General features: G+C 38.4%; 4 gene segments (V, D, J or C); 2 read left to right on the forward strand and 2 right to left on the reverse strand.

Annotated features, from left to right (window-relative positions):
• The window catches only part of LOC122970078, a 916,362-nt gene that overhangs the window by 74,314 nt on the left and 821,681 nt on the right, over positions 1 to 20,367 (reverse strand).
• The window catches only part of LOC122970080, an 891,879-nt gene that overhangs the window by 34,243 nt on the left and 837,269 nt on the right, over positions 1 to 20,367 (reverse strand).
• LOC122970097 lies at positions 25 to 1,584 on the forward strand. The segment is given in 2 exon segments: positions 25 to 138; positions 1,253 to 1,584. Coding segments are annotated over 2 exon segments (384 nt in total).
• LOC122970119 lies at positions 9,947 to 10,601 on the forward strand. The segment is given in 2 exon segments: positions 9,947 to 10,057; positions 10,274 to 10,601. Coding segments are annotated over 2 exon segments (357 nt in total).

Below are 20,367 nucleotides of genomic sequence, written 5' to 3' on the forward strand. Positions count from 1 at the left end.
TTTATAGTCCTGAGAGTTGAACACTGGATGACTGACAGCTGTCCTTCATCACAACAGAAGCCACAGAAATCCTCCTCATCAAAAACATGACTTTGATCTCCGTCCTCATCTGGACTCTCCTCTGCTGCTGCTTCACAGGTAAAGTCCAGAGAATCAAACTCCTCTCCTCTATCAACATCTGTCCCTCTGAAATGAAGCTGACAAAACCATCAAAACCATCAAAACCATGACGCTGCTTTATGTTTTTTGTCTCTGTATCCTCAGAGTCCAGAGGACAGATCACAGTGACTCAGCCTGCAGCAGTGAGATCTGCTCTGGGAGGCTCCACAACCATCAGCTGTAAAACCAGTCCACAGGTTTACATTGGGAGCTACCACTATTTAGCCTGGTACCAACAGAGAGATGGAGAAACTCCTAAACTGCTCATTTACCGTGCTACCACTCGAGCATCAGGGATTCCAGATCGTTTTACAGGCAGTGGATCAAACTCTGACTTCACTCTGACCATCAGTGGAGTTCAGGCTGAATATTCAGCAGTTTATTACTGTCAGAGTCTTCACTATCCCAACAGTCAGTGGGTGTCCACACAGTGAAAAAGCGTCGTACAAAAACCTCCCTCAATCAGACTGAACAGAAACTGAACTGACTGCTGCAGCTGGAAGCTACTGCAGAGACTGATACAGTTCACTGAACACACACATTTCATTAAATGGATTAAACAACTCATGTTGTATCTTTTAAGATAAATGAAAATATAAATCACACTAAATATTATCTTACAGTAGTAAACTAATTACAGTAAGTGGACCAGAGATTTGGACAAATGTTTAATTTTAATGTACATTGTTGAAATTAATTTCAATCTAACTTAATAATAGTTAAGTATTAAGTGTAAAACATAAAAGTAAACTTGATAATCATTTTTAAATTGTATTTATTTTTCTTTTATATTTTCTTAATTTCAAGCTGTTCACGTTTCAGTTTGACAATAATGTGTAAAGACCAGTTCATTGAAGGTGGTCTGAGTTAAACTAATTGACCAAAGTGTTGAAATTAAAACAGAAGATCATTCATATAAGTCAAGGCAAAGGTTATTTAAACACACAAAAACACATTTAAGTGTAAAGGGAAAGTCCAGAGAATCAAACTCCTCTCCTCTATCAACATCCGTCCCTCTGAAATGAAGCCGACAAAACCATCAAAACCATCAAAACCATGACGCTGCTTTATGTTTTTGTCTCTGTATCCTCAGAGTCCAGAGGCCAGATCACAGTGACTCAGCCTGCAGCAGTGAGATCTGCTCTGGGAGGATCCACAACCATCAGCTGTAGGACCAGTCAGGATGTTTATTATAGTAGCCCATACCACTATTTAGCCTGGTACCAACAGAAAGATGGAGAAGCTCTTAAACTTCTCATTTATGGTGCTACCTATCGAGCATCAGGGATTCCAGATCGTTTTTCAGGCAGTGGATCAAATTCTGACTTCACTCTGACCATCAGTGGAGTTCAGGCTGAAGATGCAGAAGTTTATTACTGTCAGAGTTATCACTATATCAACAGTCAGTGGGTGTTCACACAGTGAAAAAGCGTCGTAGAAAAACCTCCCTCAGTCAGACTGAACAGAAACTGAACTGACTGCTGCAGCTGGAAGCTACTGCAGAGACTGATACAGTTCACTGAACACACACACACACACACACACACACACACACACACACACACACACACACACACACACACACACACACACAGATGATTTATGATGTTCATAGTGTCTCTATCAGTTTTCCTCCTGAAGGTCAAACAGTCCACCTCCCACCTCAACAACCTCTTACTGAGTCAAACAAATATTTAATCATTCAAGATTCATCTTGACTCAAAAATGTAAAATCTATCAAACAGAGACATTCTGTTCTTTCATGCTGCCCCATCATCACCTCAGCTGTTAAATCCTCTTCATCACATTATGTTATGACACATCTCACACTCATCATCTTTCTCTGTATAAAAAAGTTGTATGAACTTCATAACTGACAAGATAGAATAATCATCTCATGATGTTCACTCATAAAAGTCAATTGTAAAAGCTTCCAAACTACCTCACGTCTTCTCTCATTTCAATCTAGTAAACTAAAGTACATAGTAAACTTGGCAGAATTTGCTCCAGATACTCTTCATCTGATAAAATTAAATGAAGTGTAAACTGCCCCGAGCTAGATTCTTTCATTCCTCTTGAAGATTTTTAAACTTCAATTATTTACAGTATGTGCAACGTAAAAATCTGATGTATCAGCTACAAATTAATTACAGTGTATTCAACCCAATACAAAAATCACTAAAAGAAAATAATGTGATTATAGTTCATTCATTTAAATACAATGTAGACATTTGAACAGTGAATTTTCCCAGCAGTGCATGTGAAGTCAGATCATATAATGACTACCTGCTAGGGTTGGGCCCAAATACAAATACGCTATTCAGCAAAGCACAAATATTGTTTTTTTTGTTTTTTTGTTTATGAATATTTGTTCCATACAAATATTTTAAACAGTATTTGTTTTTGAGAAGAAAAAAAAACATGTCAAATACCAGCGTGCAGGTCGGTTACATCACTATCTCAGTGTCTCTCCTCTGCTCCGCTGTTACGTCTATCAGCAGGTCTCAACGAGGGGAGTCACATCCACCTGCTACATGACACACATTTCCTAATTTGGACATCACTCCTGGAGTTGGGGGTGTTCCCCAGAGATAAAGCTGAACTACTGAAGTGCTTTCAAGGGACTCTCCATAACCTGTTGTTCCCCTTCTCTTTTCAAAAATGTTAGGTTGTAAAAAATAAGCAATAAATGAAAAGTGGAAAGCAAGAATCGCCATTGAAGTACTCTCGTATACGTTACACACTGTGCTGTCGGGAAGGAAATAAAAATAATGGGTGTATAAATAGGTAGAGGTCTGTCTTCGATGAGGTGATGAGTAAAGTTTTAGCTCAGTAGTCAGCACAGTCGTCTATGATCTAGGAGACTACAGTTCGAGACCTGGTGTGGGGACCTCCATCGTAAGGTAGTTTATTCATGAACACTTATTGTAACACTTTAATTTTCTAAAATTAAAAGAGTAATAAAAACAAAAACAGGATTTTTAAGCCTCTTTCAACTTTTATTAGATTACAAATACAAATACAAATAATTTTGCTGCCTCAACAAATATAGATACAAATACAAATACTGGACTCTCTGTACATCCCTACTACCTGCACTGATACCTTCAGAAATCTGGAGGAGATCCTAAACTCCTGATTTATGGAGCTACAAGCCTTACATCTGGAGCTTCAGATCATTTTAGTGGGAGTGGGATTGATGTTAAATGCAGTTATCTGCTTAAAAATATTTCAATCATGAGAGACTTCAATTTTTTAAGTGACAATGATTTTATTGAACATGCATAATGTGAAAAGTCTTTGGTGATTAGACCCCATTGTGATGTCATTTATAAAGGGGAAGTTAAGGCGTGAGTAGAAGAGGATATCCCCTCGATGGAGTCTAGACTCTGATGATGGTGATGAATATGGGAATATTGGGATCTGGATGATGAGAAGAGGAGCTGCTTCTGGTGATCTTGTGTGCTGACGTGATGAAGTGGAGGTGAACAGGGTGGAGGAAGGTCACAGCGATTCACACTGAAATGTCAGCTGACAACGACAGAGAGAAGATCAGATTTAAAGTTTGGCAGCTAAGACATGATAGTCTGATAGAAATACTGGCAGAATCTGATTTGTTAACTAAGAGTAACGTCCATGAACAACTGATACGAGAGCAGGAGAAGCAGTGAGAGAGAGAGAGAGAGGAATGAGAATGAATGAATGAGTAGTAGGTAGTCTTCCTGCTTGAACTTATGCTAAGCTCCATTGTTTAAAGTTAAAATATCTGTACAATGTGCAATTTAACTGTATATTATATATAATTTTTAGTGTAATGAGTGACAGTTTTCTTTGCTCCTTTTTATTGCCTGTATTGTGTTTGATGCTGTAAAAATGTTTTTGTGCTTCCTTCATGGCCAGATTTATTTTTTGTTGGAGTTTGATCTGATTAAATAAGAAAAACAATTTCACATAAAAGATCATTTGCTGTTAGGATTTGATTGTTGAGGATAACAAATGACAACATCTTTAGTTTTTTAATCTACATGAGGATGATGTAAATGTTGAGTTTTCCCAGCAGTGAGGAGGAAACAGCATGATATGTTGAGGACAGCTACAGTTGACTGACTCTGTGTGTTTGCATATCTGTCCTGCCTCTCTGCTCCCAGCCGTTAAGAGGCCAGTGTTGATCAGTGGCTGTCCAGACCTTTCAGAGCCACTGACACGCCGGCAGCACAATGATGATGTCACTGACTCTACTGCTGGCCACCCTGGGGCTCCTTGTTCAGGGTGAGACTCTCTTGTGAAAACTTTGCTTCAGGATGCAACCAGGTTCACCACAATGATGTTCTGCTGTGATGGAGAAACACTGAAACAAGCAGCATTTACCTTCTTCCATCTATTCTCCATGTTAAAGAAATGATACTCTTCTGTTTTCATGTTGATCATCTTTCTCCAAGCTGGATTTGTCTCAATAACCCTTCTCCTCTTTTTCATGTTTTCCAGGTTCATCAGGACAAATCACTGTGACTCAGTCTCCTGGATCTCAGTCTGTTGTTCCAGGACAGACTGTCTCCATCAGATGTAAAACCAGTTCAACTGTTAGTACTAACCTCCACTGGTACCTTCAGAAACCTGGAGAAGCTACTAAACTCCTGATTTATGCAGCTACAAACCGTCAGCCTGGAGTTTCAGATCGTTTTAGTGGAAGTGGATCTGGGACTGACTTCACGCTGACCATCAGTGGAGTTCAGGCTGAAGATTCAGGAGTTTATTACTGTCAGAGTTATAAATATATCAACAGTCAGCATGTGTTCACACAGTGAAAAAGCGTCGTACAAAAACCTCCCTGATACAGTTACAGTGATACAGTTCACTGAACACACACACACACACACACACACACACACACACACACACACACACACATATTAAATAGATTAAATAATTTGTGCATTGCAGCTTTTAAGATAAATGAAAATATGTCAGAACACTTTAAGGAAAACAGTTTCTGGACAATGATTGTCTCGGGGGAAATCAATTAAGTTTTCCATCACAGCTTCTCTCCATCAATTCTTACCATATTATGATTTGATCCAATGTTTTAAAATGATAATCAACCCATTTACCGACCAATGAGGAGAGAGACTGGCCGGAGACTTTTGGTTAGAAATTACTTGGTCATGACCTTTGACCTCGGCCTCATACTGGATCACATCTATCTCAATTATATCCTGTTAACAGAAAATATGAAAACACAAACCAGCATCAGAAACTTTCATAATCACAGCTCCCACCACCAAAAAATATAAATCACACTAAATATTATCTTACAGTAAGAAACCAATCACAGTAAGAGGATCAGAGATATGAAAACATTTTTTCATTTTTACATCGTTGAAATAAATTTTAATTCAACTTCATAATAGTTAACTATTAAGTGGAAATTTAAATACTAATTTTTGTTAACATTTTAAAAGTAGAAGTATTGTTCTTTAATCTTTTTTCTTCTCAAGCTGTTCACATTTCAGTTTGACAATAATGTGTAAAGACCAGTTTATTGAAGCTGGTCTGAGTTACATCATGATTAAAACAGAAGAGAATATAAGTGATATAAATCAACACAGATGATATTTGTATCTACTACAAACATTTAAACACATTAAAGCTTTAAATGTCAACATTATGTGTAATATTTGAGTACAAACTTACTTCCAACATCCAGTCTGGTTCCTCCACCAAAAGTCCACCACAGTGATACAAACTGACTGAGTCGTCGTACAAAAACCTCTCACTGTAGAGAGACACGGCTCACTCAAAAAAACAAGTCTCTGTTAGTAAAATTACAAGTAACATCACCTGAGTGACAGATATTTCCAGAATATGTACATTTATTTCATGTTTTGAAGATAAATTGATCTTAATGTCTCGAGAAATACATATAAATAAACATGAGACATTCTGAAAGAAAATATGAGTAAAAGCTGAAACCGCAAAAATTACATTCTGAATAATATTCTAATAAACTGATTGATCCATTGATTAAACAGCATAATCAGAGTAATCCAAGTCCCTGTTGGAGTCAGTCAGAGCATTTCCATAGAGAGCCACTTTGCATCAGCAGCACCATGCTCCAGTGCTCTGGGAGAGTTTATAGTCCTGAGAGTTGAACACTAGATGACTGACAGCTGTCCTTCATCACAACAGAAGCCACAGAAATCCTCCTCATCAAAAACATGACTTTGATCTCCGTCCTCATCTGGACTCTCCTCTGCTTCACTCAGGGTGAGGAAAATCATTTTTCTGTCATGTGAAAATCATTTGGAGTGTAGCTGAGTTTCACCATCTCATGTCCAGTGTTTCTTCTCTCTCCTCAGGGTCTGTTGGACAAAATGTTGTCTTGACTCAGCCAGCAGCCAAATCACGGCAGCTTGGTCAAACTGTCTCTATTGACTGCAAGGCTAATAGACAAGTTACTCACCACACTGGTTCACAATACTATCTGTCCTGGTACCATCAGAAAACTGGAGAAGTTCCTAAACTTCTGATCCACCGAACATCAGACAGAGTTACAGGAATCTCCTCCAGATTCAGTGGAAGTGGAGCAGGGAATGGAGTTGACTTCACTCTGACCATCAGTGGAGTTCAGGCTGAAGATTCAGGAGTTTATTACTGTCAGAGTCATCACTCTATCAACAGTCAGGCTGTGCTCACACAGTGAAAAAGTGTCGTACAAAAACCTCCCTCAGTCAGACTGAACAGATACTGAACTGACTGCTGCAGCTGGAAGGTACTGCAGAGACTGATACAGTTCACTGAACACACACACACACACACACACACACACACACACACACACACACACACTCAATTCAATTCTATTTTATTTATATTGCGCCAAATCATAAGAAAAGTTATCTCAAGGCATTTCTCACATATAGCAGGTCTAGACTGTACTCTTTATTTTTCCTCCATGAGCAGCACTTGGTGACAGCAGAAAGGAAAAACTTCCCTTTAACGTGAGGAAACCTCAAGCAGAACCAAGCAGCCATCTACCCTGACTGGTTGGGTTGACAGAGAAAGAAAGATGGAGGGAGAGAGACACAGAGAAGCATAATAACAACAATAACAACAATAACACAATAACAACAACAATAATAATAGAGATATGACTAGTAATAATAATAGCAATAACCACAGGACCATGTCCATGGACCATCCCTGCACCATCCTGAAAGTTTCCTCAAATAAAGTGAACAAATCCAGTGATGAAGCCCAATCAGACCATTAAAACCACAACAACATCCAGCAGAGTGAGCTCCACTGATGTCGACCCACAAAACAAACTCACGATACATGAAACATGAATGTCCACAGATTTCACTGAAATCTCAGAACAATGAAGCTTCAACAAATACTTTCAGTAATAGAAACACCAAACATGATGTATTCTTTGTCACAATCCATTCAGTAAATGTCACTGAACAAACTGCATTATATGACACCAAACACTCCACGACTACAGTATGAGCCCACAAACAACTGACTGTAAACAGACAAATAGTTTATTTTATTAAAAGCTTGTATAGTTTGATATAAAGTGTAAAGATGTTTTAAAAAGGCCTTTAAAATACTTAATTTTACTGCAACACCAACATATTGATATTGCATCAGCTAGTCCAGAATGTGTGAAGGCATGAATCAAAAGTTGCATCTCAATTCCCTTAATTGATCCCTTAATTGATCGCTTAATTGATTGCTCCTCACTCCTCGCTAGACCCAGAAATCCTTCCGGTCTTTAGTTTTGAAGGTTGTCTCAAGGTGCTTATTTCTGCTATGAGGCGCGAGGAGCGAGGAAGGATCTCTGAAGAGCTATGAGCATCATTTATCAGCTGACACGCCTCCTTATTGGATATCAGACATTGATTGGACGCTGCAGCTGATCGGACTGATCTGATACATCACAACATCACTGACTGGAGACAGATTACAGATTAAACTCAAGTGTATCACTTCCAAGTTTTATATTTTATTTGTTTTCTGATTCACCATCTAGTTAAACATCTGTGTTAATTGTCAGTCTGTTCAACAAAAGAACCATAAACAACTTTCTTCATTTATTAGAAAGATTTTTCTTTTCATGATCTGTTATTTCCCCCATTAACTCTTATAATACATAAATTAAAGTCAGAGAGAGTCTGTCTATCAGCAAGAAACACATTTTAAACACTTTTTTATTTTACATCATTTATCGTCATTTCCATTCAGTCACATGTGAGGCTGAAAGTCTCTGAGCATCGGGTGATATGAGTTATATAATTTCCTTTTTACTTGAAACATTTAGTCTAATAAATAATTTACAGTGTTCAAAGGTCATCCTAATTATGTTAGGATCATAAAATAATGAATTGCAACCAGAATATAAACAAATACAGACTCAAATAATGAATAAAGAATAGAAATGCATTCAGTTGAAATGGTTCCTGTGTCTCTGAGCAGGACACAGTATAAATACTGAATGCAGGTTTTTATTCATGTGCAGGTGTTTGTTAAACAGGTAACAGGCTGCAGAGAGAAAACAGCTGCTGGCAGTGATAACTGTGAACCTTTATTAGTGTTAACACAGTGCACATGTGTGTAGACACAAACTCCATCAGAAGTCTCTACAGCTGTTAAAACCGACTGACAGCTGATCAGCTGCCACCGTCGTCCAAAACCAACGTTGCTTCATGTGACGCTTCAGAGGAAAGGACGTCTCATTTCTCTAAAACCATATTTTCATGCTTCCTCTCTCCTCACATCTTTTCCTTGCATCTAGTGGGAAGAATTAGGATACAAAGAAAAGATGCAAGTGAGGGAAACGTGGATGCAATTTAAGGAAATTGGGATTCACCCAAAGACTCAGACAGACTCATAGACAAAAATCCACCGCTAAGACTTTTTGTGTTTTCAGCTCTAAATCATAACAATTGGTTAGAAAGTTTTACCTTCATGTTTCTTGTATTTTACCTCAAATGAGACATCAGAGGAGGGATGAGTGCTGAGATAAATATGTAACTTTCACAAAGAGGAAATAGCATTTAATTCCATTTTAAACAACCAGAATGAAACTCTGAAAGTATTAAAATTCAGATTAAATGAAATGTTTTAAATAACACAGAGCAATGAGAGTCTACATACAGTTACTTGTGAGTGCACATATTCCATGTGATATACTGTCAGATATTGTAAACATGTCTTTCAAGGTCTGAAAACTTGTTAAATCCCACATTTTTTCAATTTTTTGAAGGCCATAAAGTTGTGTATATACTGTGTGTTAAACTATTATATTAGGTGCTTTAACATCAAGAGGAAGCCCTCTGAATTATTCTCCCAATAATGTTTTATTGAGTGCACCTGTGAAATTTTGACATTATGTCTTTGACCTTCTGAACAAATGTGAGCTTGTAAAACTGTTGTAGTGTTAGAAATAAAAAACATAATATCATCAGCAAACCGTCACATAAAATGAATGTGATTGTTGGTTGTGACCTGACTCAGCATTTGACCAAGAAGGTCTGTATATAAACTCCACCTGATTCAACACATGTGTGAGTCCCAAAACAAGCCATCAATTACATCAGCATGTCTACATCTAATTATTTACAGTATGTACAATGTAAAAATCTGATGTATCGGCTACAAATTACAGTGAGTTCTCCCAGCAGTGAGGAGGAAACAGCATGATATGTTGAGGACAGCTACAGTTGACTGACTCTGTGTGTTTGCATATCTGTCCTGCCTCTCTGCTCCCAGCCGTTAAGAGGCCAGTGTTGATCAGTGGCTGTCCAGACCTTTCAGAGCCACTGACACGCCGCCGGCAGCACAATGATGATGTCACTGACTCTACTGCTGGCCACCCTGGGGCTCCTTGTTCAGGGTGAGACTCTCTTGTGAAAACTTTGCTTCAGGATGCAACCAGGTTCAGCACAATGATGTTCTGCTGTGATGGAGAAACACTGAAACAAGCAGCATTTACCTTCTTCCATCTATTCTCCATGTTAAAGAAATGATACTCTTCTGTTTTCATGTTGATCATCTTTCTCCAAGCTGGATTTGTCTCAATAACCCTTCTCCTCTTTTTCATGTTTTCCAGGTTCATCAGGACAAATCACTGTGACTCAGTCTCCTGGATCTCAGTCTGTTGTTCCAGGACAGACTGTCTCCATCAGATGTAAAACCAGTTCAAGTGTTAGTAATATGCTCAACTGGTACCTTCAGAAATCTGGAGAAGCTCCTAAACTCCTGATTTATGAAGCTACAAACCTTCAGCCTGGAGTTTCAGATCGTTTTAGTGGAAGTGGATTTGGGACTGACTTCACTCTGACCATCAGTGGAGTTCAGGCTGAAGATTCAGGAGTTTATTACTGTCAGCAGGGTTACAGACCGTTCACACAGTGATACAACGTCATACAAAAACCTCCCTCAGCTGAAAAGGAACTGATCTGACTCAACAGCTGCACTCAAATTAAAACAACAGAGGTTTTAATAATTTAATTTGAACATTTTAACACTAAATATTCTGTATTTAACAAAAAAAAAGATTTATTTTAAATGCTTTCATTAATACAGAATATGAAACATTTGGCTGAACATCACATCTAACCTCTGTTGAAGTATGATTTCAATTCTTTAATAAGTTTAATCTACTGACTACAACACATGAACACTAAAACTATTATAATTTATTTATTTGATCTCTTACTATTTTTCATAGATACTCAAACATACAATTTTTTTAGAAATAAATTACAAAATGTTATCATGATAAAATATACTATCATTTGTGTTGTAAATTACTAATCATGTCATGTGACATATATTTGTCATTTTGCATGTTTTTATTCCAGCAGCAAGTATTTATAATATAAACCAAAAAATATTTAATTGATTATGTAATTAATTAATACTTGAATTCTTTTCCTTTTTCATCTCTTTCATTTGTCTTTGTGTTTCAACTCTTCAGCAGAAGCAGTTTGTAAAAATGTCCAGGGTTAAAATGTCAGATCACATTCATTTTATATCTCTTTATGCTGATGATATTTTGCTTTTCATTTCAGAATTAGAACATATTTCTGAGGGTTTTGTGATTTTGTTTAAAAGATTATGTATATGCTTTTAATACATCTGAAAAAATAAAAATATTAGACTCTTTGCACTGACACACTTCAGTAACATAAGATGATTGGAGGATTTTTCATTAAAACTACTCAATTACTAATTATTACAGACAAATCTGAAGTGACTCCAGCAAAGCATTTTCTACAATTATTATGACTTTACTGTAAACTATGAAAACAAATTATGGACTTTCTACCACCATGACTGTGTAGCATTAATCACATAATATCTAAGAGTGTTGTTTGAGTGTAAATACTTTCCTAATATACAGTATATGAATCAATACATTATGTGATCTTACGTTTTCTTTCTGAAGTCTTCATAGAGCAGTTGAAACATTTATAACTCAGTTTTTATCAGGATTTATCATCATTACTGTTACCATTAAGAGAAAATAATTAAGACACATTTATAATAATAAAGATGAAAACAAGTGATTTGATGAACAGATCTTTATTGTCTGGAAATACTGAAATTATATTGAAACATTACAACAAGCAAGTAAATATTGTTACTGAAACATGTGAAATAAAAGAGAGAGATAGTTGCAGAGATCAGAGTGAGAGCAGTAGCAGAGTAAAAGCAGTAGCAGTGAGTCAGGTCAGGACTGGGAGCACTGGTCTCTCCTCAGTGTCTCTGAGACTGGAGTCTGGGAGCCCTGGGTGGCCTCACAGGTCACAGAGCCCACCTTCCTCCATTGGTCTGCAGGGAGCCTCAGGGTGCTGCTCCAGCTGTAGCGGCCGTCATTCTGCAGCACCCCGGGGCTCCTGCTCTGCTCCAAGCTGCTGCTGCTGCTGCCGTCCACCTTTCAGGCCAGACTCCAGTCTGAGGGGTAGCCCTTGTTGGCCAGACACACGAGTGTGGTCTTCCCCTGCTGCAGCTCCTCGCTGGAGGGGGGCAGCACCGTCAGGGTGGGGGTGACTCGACCCACTGGAGGAGGAGACAGAGAGACAACATGAAGAAAGTTCATGCAAAGAGAAAATAAACTCCACCCTGTTGGTTGCAGCAGAGGAGGCTGCTGGTTCTGTTGGTCTTCCTCAGACTGGATAAAACTGGTCTTCAGTGTTTCACTTCCCTCTCTGAGCTCAGTAACCATGGCAACAGACAGGCATCACTGATGAACCATGGCAACAGACAGGTTTCAGTACTAAAGATAAAAGGTTCCAAGCAAACAACTCTTCAACTACTTTAATTTACTCAAAAACTTAAACATCAATGTTAAAGAAGTAAATATTATGCATTACAGAAAGGCAGAAATACTTTTATTTAATCATCCATATTTTTAAATTGAAGCCAAAATGTTAAAGTGACAGTTTGTGTTTAATCTCCTCATTTACACAGGCATCACTACTGAACTATGAAAACAGACAGACTTCACTAATGACAAATATTTTAAGCACTGAAATACTTTTTCCAACTCACAAAATTAATCCTATTAATTCAACATGAGGTTAAATCAGCTACAGTGATATTATGGTATTCACTGGTTATAATGAGGATGTGACATGTCATGAAATTCATTGTTCTGAGAGGAAGATTGAGTTAAACACATGAAATGTTTCCAGATAAAACACTCACTAAATAAATGTCTGGTAGATTTCTTCAGATGAAATTACATAATCACTACGTTAAATTAATCAAGAATATTTTCTGTCATTCAGACTCTGAAAACTGAACTATATTGTTTTCAAATAAGCAGCTGCACTTTTTAATAACAGTATAAATTATATGAATGTAGAAACCGTCTAAACTAAAGTTTCTGTGTAACTAAAGACTTCTTAGATCAGACGGATTTTTATCTGTATCACAGTGAAGCCTGTAGTGATCACTGCAAAAATATAAAATTTATAAAACTAGCAGCCAAAATGTTCAAGAAAAGCCTGAATTTATCAACTGAAAATAGAATAAATGATGAATTTACGTTCTTGTAGAAATTAAAGGTACTTACAGTTAACATCCAGTCTGGTTCCTCCACCAAAAGTCCTCCACAGTGATACAAACTGACTGAGTCGTCGTACAAAAACCTCTCACTGTAGAGAGACACGGCTCTCTGACTTTGAACACAACAAACTCTACAAAAAGTTCCTGTTTTTGAAAATGTTTTATTTCATATGATTTTTTTTAAAAAGTCCCCAATGTTTCACAGTTAATCATGTAATAAATAATAATAACAGTAAACTTTATTTATATAACACTTTTCTTAACAATGTAACAAAGTGCCTTCCAAAAGAAAATAAAACAAAACATGGCAGATAAAAATAAGGCAAGTAAAGATGTAAAGACAGAAGCACAGAAGTAACAATAGAGATGCATAATAATAGTAATGATAAAACAATAGGTGTAAAAACAGTAAATGAAACATCAGACAATTCCAAAAGCTTTCACAAAGAAAGAAATTTTAGATTAGTTTTAAAAGAAACTAGAGACGTAGTGTGTCTGATTTCAGTAGGCAAGGAGTTCCAGACTGTGGGGGCTCTAAAAGCAAAAGCCTGATCACTCTTTGTCACAAACTGTGACCTGGGAGTGACCAACAGGGCTCCATCTGTGGATCTGAAGGGTCGAGGGGGCACATACCAGGTCAATAAAGCAGATATGTAACAAGGAGCAAGGCTGTTTAATGCCTTAAAGGTGAGTAATAAAATTTTAAAATCAATGCAAAAGCTAACTGGGAGCCAGTATAGGGAGGCAAGCAGAGGAGTAATGTGCTCATACCTTTTAGTCCCAGTAATGAGACAAGCAGCAGCATTTTGGACCAACTTGAGATGGTGGAGGGAGCCCTGGCTGATACCTGAATAAAGTGCGCTGCAGTAATCAAGCCGAGGGTAGATAAAAGCATGTATAATTATTTGAAGATCGGCAAAAGATAAAAATGACCTAATTTTAGAGAAACACAGCTTGACAATATTTTTTGACTTGCTTATCATAACAGAGGTTGGCATCAAATATTACCCCCAGATTCCTAGCAGCCTGTGTAATGTTGTTTGACAAATCTCCAAGGTTTGCACCAAAAGAGCTGATAGAATTTGGGAGACCAAACAGCATGACCTCAGACTTGTCATCATTAAATTTAAGAAAATTTTGGGACATCCAGGATTTAATGTCAGAAAGGCAAGATTTAAGTTTGAGTAGGCTGTTTGGATCTGAGGGTTTTAATGGTAAGTATAACTGTATGTCATCAGCATAAAAGTGATAAAGCACATCATGATTTCGAATAAGTTGGCCAAGGGGCAGCATGTATAAGGAAAACAGAAGGGGGCCAAGAACTGAGCCTTGAGGGACCCCACAATTAAACTGAGCTGTTGTGGAGGTGGAGATACCCAGAGCGACAGAAAAAGTTTGATTGAGAACGTATGTTCGTAATTAACTAAGAGCCGGGCCCTTGATACCAACCCAAGTCTCCAGGCGATTTAGGAGGATACTGTATTTGACAGTGTCAAATGTGGCACTTAAATCTAAAAGCACTGAAATCGAGCAGTCACCTCTGTCTGCAGCTGGAAGTAGGTCATTAGTGACCTGATTTTAAATGAACCTTGGATAAAAAAGACAGTTTGGAGATAGGCCGTTGTAGTTGCTTAAGGACAGAAGGTCCAAATTGGGTTTTTTAAGTAGAGGGTGGACAATAACATGCTTAAAACGATCAGGAAAAGAACCGGAGGTCAGGGAATTATTAAAAATGTGCAGAATAACAGGACTAACAGTGGGAAATATAACTCTGACAATGTAATGGGTTGGAACTGGGTAAAAGTGTCAGGTTTATCATGTTGAATGGAGAGAATGCAGGGGGCAGGCTGGATTTGGGACCTTATAATCTCCACCTTGCTAATAAAATGAGCAAGAAATTTGTCAGAGAGCTCAACATCCGGTTGAGTCTTGTGTCCTTGTTTTAAATGGTGCAATTTGATCTAGGATGTGTTGGGACTACATGTGGACCACAGTTTACCACGTGTTTCAAGACTCCAAGAAACCTGAGCCCTGGGGGTTCGCACCCAAAGTGTGAAGCTCCACCCATGGATCCAGGTTATCAAAACTAGAGATTCCTCTCTTATCTCTCCCTCTTTTCTCCACGAGCTGCAGCAGGAGCAGCTCCTTGCTCTCTTTCATACCTCCAGCAGCTGCTGGAGCAGCTCTCTGCTCTCTTGTGTGGCCTGCTCACAGCAGAACCACACAGTCTTCTTTACGGCAGAAGACGCGAGAGCCTGCCTAAGACTCAGAAACTAAGTTTCCTTGTGCCAGCAGCTAACACACAAGTCTGCTGGCCAGTTTAACAAGTACAGGAGCCGCGAAATGGAGTTAGCTTGCCGCTAACTCTACACCAAGGAGTGACCTGGGCCCTCTGCACGACTGGAGTGCTGTCTGCCCAGCAACGCCTGCATCTTTCAGCTTCAGAGCCAAAGCCCTCTCAGCCTGACTCACCCACGGATTCACCGGCTACAAAGCAGGACACCACAAAGCATCTCTTACTTCATGGACTGGTAACAACTGGGCATAGCCTAGCAACACAGTGAAGCATAGTACGGCTAAGCAAGAATGTTTAACTCAAACAACGTACTGTACGCGTATTGATTTGGTTAAGGTTATACATTGAACTGTTGTTGTGATGTCCTTGTTGCCTATAGTCAGGTTACTGCATAGCCACACCGCTAGGTTAACGATAGCATGCTTAACACATGTTACATCCAGTAACTAGGCCTTGCATGCAACTAACCTCGTTTTAACCTGGCACCTTTAGCATACACCAATTGGCCTTGAATAGAGAACCACACAGTTAAGAGGTTAAAACCTAGTTTAGCAAACTTTGGTTCAGGCAGCACATGTGGTTCAAGACACCACATGGTCTGGCCTTTTATCCCTGTAGTTCCCTTTATCAGCCAAAGTGTCGGCATGCCATGTGCTCAGTCACCAGGTGACTGCAGCCATCTTGCTATTGTCTTCCCTACATACACACACACACACACACACACACACTCACACATTCACACTGGTATATAGATACACTTAGCTAGATTAGTATTGTGTGTTGCTTTTACCCTTTTGTTAAATAAATGCTTTTGGATATACCTGTTGTCTGTTTTAATGTTGCACAAGAATGAGTTTTGCCAACCTCTGCTCTGTAAAGAACTCCAAATCCTTCAACCTTTACTAGCTATTGATATGGTGATTTTGTTTATAGTTATTAAATTAATTATTAATCAAAGTCCCAAATTCATAGATTAGTACACTTTGAGACTGAATTGGCTATCTTTTTCCCTGAGTCCAGGGTGGTGCCCCGTTATTATTAATTCTTATTAATAATTTTATTGATTTTAATAATTAACGATTATCTTTGATAATCGTTAATTATTGCTAATGGCCAAACTTGTAGCCACGGCCCAACAGATGGATAGGCTCTGATCGTTAAAAGAATTTAAAAGAGCATTAGGATTAAGAGAAGATAAAAACAAATTAAAAGATAAAGAATTAAAAGCATCACAGAATTTAACAGTGGAACCAGCATTAAGAGTGCGAGAGCTTATTGTAGGGTTGGGACTAGTAGTGCAGATCAGGAGTGGAACTTTAAAGACGACAAACGAAGATACTCAAAAGAGAGACCAGAAGAGAGAACTAAATCCAAGGTATGGCCCTTAGAATGTGTAGGCTCATTAAGAGATTGAGTGAGGTTAAAAGAACGGAGTAACAAGATGGCATTTAAGACCTGACTTATAAAACACAGCAAGACCACCTCCTCCTCCAAATATATTAAAATAAGCAAATACAGTTGGCGTGGCGTCGTTCAGAGGAACAGTGTCCCCCTGCGACAGCCATGTCTCGCTGGTCATAAAAAAAAGTCCAGTAATTAAAGACAATAAAATCACTAATGATAAAAGATTTGTTACTAATGGATCTTATATTTAGGAAGCCTAAGTTTTTTTAGGAGAGAGAGCAGTGGGGGTATTTGCATATTTATTGTTAAATTTGTCTGAGAATAAAATTGATCCTGTTAGCATTAAATTAAACCAGACAGAAGACGTTCTGAAAAAAAATCTGTCTGCAGTCATCAAACCAAATCCACATAAAAATGATCACTGACACAAAGGTAATCAATAATCATATCAATAATTGATTGATCCATTGATTAAACAGCATCATCAGAGTAATCCAAGTCCCTGTTGGAGTCAGTCAGAGCATTTCCATAGAGAGCCACTTTGCATCAGCAGCACCATGCTCCAGTGCTCTGGGAGAGTTTATAGTCCTGAGAGTTGAACACTGGATGACTGACAGCTGTCCTTCATCACAACAGAAGCCACAGAAATCCTCCTCATCAAAAACATGACTTTGATCTCCGTCCTCATCTGGACTCTCCTCTGCTTCACTCAGGGTGAGGAAAATCATTTTTCTGTCATGTGAAAATCATTTGGAGTGTAGCTGAGTTTCACCATCTCATGTCCAGTGTTTCTTCTCTCTCCTCAGGGTCTGTTGGACAAAATGTTGTCTTGACTCAGCCAGCAGCCAAATCACTGCAGCTTGGTCAAACTGTCTCTATTGACTGTAAGGCTAATAGACAAGTGCATCAGTACTCTGGACCACAATACTATCTGTCCTGGTACCATCAGAAAACTGGAGAAGCTCCTAAACTTCTGATCTACCGAACATCAGACAGAGTTACAGGAATCTCCTCCAGATTCAGTGGAAGAGGAGCAGGGAATGGAGTTGACTTCACTCTGACCATCAGTGGAGTTCAGGCTGAAGATTTAGGAGTTTATTACTGTCAGAGTCATCACTCTATCAACAGTCAGGCTGTGTTCACACAGTGAAAAAGCATCGTACAAAAACCTCCCTCAGTCAGACTGAACAGAAACTGAACTGACTGCTGCAGCTGGAAGCTACTGCAGAGACTGATACAGTTCACTGAACACACACACACACACACACACACACACACACACACACACACACACACACACACACACACACACACAGATAATTTATGATGTCCATAGTGTCTCTATCAGTTTTCCTCCTGAAGGTCAAACAGTCCACCTCCCACCTCAACAACCTCTTACTGAGTCAAACAAATATTTAATCATTCAAGATTCCTCTTGACTCAAAAATGTAAAATCTATCAAACAGAGACAGTTCTTTCATGTTCTTTCTGTTCTTTCATGCTTCCCCATCATCACCTCAGATGTTGTCCTCTATGTGAGTGCTCTAAAGCAGGAGAAGCTGCATTCAGCTATTATGCTCCATACAGATGGACTGACTTTCCAAGTGATATTAGAGATGCCCCAACACTTAGTTCCTTTAAAAGTAGACTTAAAACATTTCTGTTTACTGTTGTGCTTAAGTAGGTTGAGCAACTCTCTGCTCCTGTTTTAACTGAATTATTATGTACTTTAATTACCTATGCGTCCATGTATACAATCATATGTTTGCTTGCTTTTATGTATGATGATATGTATGCTTGTATTTTATGTATTTATAATTGTATTGCTCTTGCCCTTGTGAAGCTCATTGTGTTGCTTTCTGTATGAAATTTGCTCTATGAGAAAATGTGACATGACTTGGAAGAGCAGATATTCAGTGAGAACACTGAACATGTGGAAGCAGCTGCAGACTGATCAAAGTGGAAGTGGACCTGATAGAAACTGAAGGAAACAAATTAGTTTAGTTACATTGAAGTAAATGAAAAAAGAGGCAAAACAGGTATTTTGTTCCTTTATTAAAACATATGAAATGTGATATGAAGTTATACATTGAGAACATCAGATTCCTTAAAGCTTGAAATAATCTTCTGTATCAAGGTGTCTCCACAGCTCAGCAGGTGATTGACAGTTCTGTGTAGACTCTACCTGTTACCTGTTCTAGCTGTGTTTACTTTCTCTCATATTCACTTTGTTATACAGAGCAGTAACAACGCTGTTGAAGAGAAAGTTTGGACTGGCAGTAGTGGATCTGTTAGATGAGGATAATATAATTGTTGCGGCATGAATGAACAGAAAAAGATCCACTGGAAGAGCAGATATTCAGTGAGAACACTGAACATGTGGAAGCAGCTGCAGACTGATCAAAGCTCTCGTGGTGTCTACAGTTTGTGAATCGCAGCTACATGAAGATTATTGTTTGAAAAGTTGCAGATAACTTACATTATGATCCTCTGAGCTCCAACAGATGAAGCACAAACATCTGCTGGTGTAAATATAGACGCTCAGACAGAGAGGTGTAAAACAACCTTTATTATTCAGCAGCACATCAGTACAGCATTACACCAGTCAATCCCACAATCTGTCTACAAGCTTCCTGTCATCGTCCTTCCTACATCCTTTGGAATCCACATTTCAATAAACTGAGATAAAATAGTTACAACTCCAATATTTCCCTGATGTCAAAGATATCACAGATCAATATGAATGTTGGAATCATTTTTCCTGTTGTCTGACTTGATAGATGTCTTCATGTCTGTCCTAGAATCAGTTTCTTATTTGCTTCACCAGCTCCATCCCACATTCAGACTGGCTCTCTTAAAAGTGTATTCAGGAGTAAGAGGGTTTATATCCTATACTTACTCAGGAATATATCAAATCATAGGGTGGGAATTGTTAGGAGTGAAACGCAAATGGGAAGAAGACCTTGAGTGTAATTTTGAAGAAGCGGAATGGGAATCACTGTGTATTGGTAGTCAGTATTTCTCTTTTAACAGTAGACATAAAATTATACAATACAGTCTCATTCATAGAATATACTACACCCCTGACAGGTTGCACAGAATAAAACCTCAGTATTCTGAGTTCTGCCCAAGATGTAAAACTGGAACAGGAACACTGATACATATGTTCTGGTCCTGCCCATGTCTAAATACATCCTGGATCTCTATAGTTAATGAGCTAAGTGACATCATAGGAACAACCATCCCCACAGAACCAAGAATAATTGTATTGGGTGATACCTACATGATAAAAGTCAATAAAAACAACCTCAAATTTATTAGAATTGCCCTCATCATAGCCAACAAATGTATAGCTATGCAATGGAAAGATGAACATCCACCTACATCTGCTAGATGGACTGATGAATTAGCATCATGTCTAGCAAATG

Source organism: Thunnus albacares, chromosome 19, assembly GCF_914725855.1.
Source record: "Thunnus albacares chromosome 19, fThuAlb1.1, whole genome shotgun sequence".
In the NCBI taxonomy this organism is placed as follows: domain Eukaryota; kingdom Metazoa; phylum Chordata; class Actinopteri; order Scombriformes; family Scombridae; genus Thunnus; species Thunnus albacares.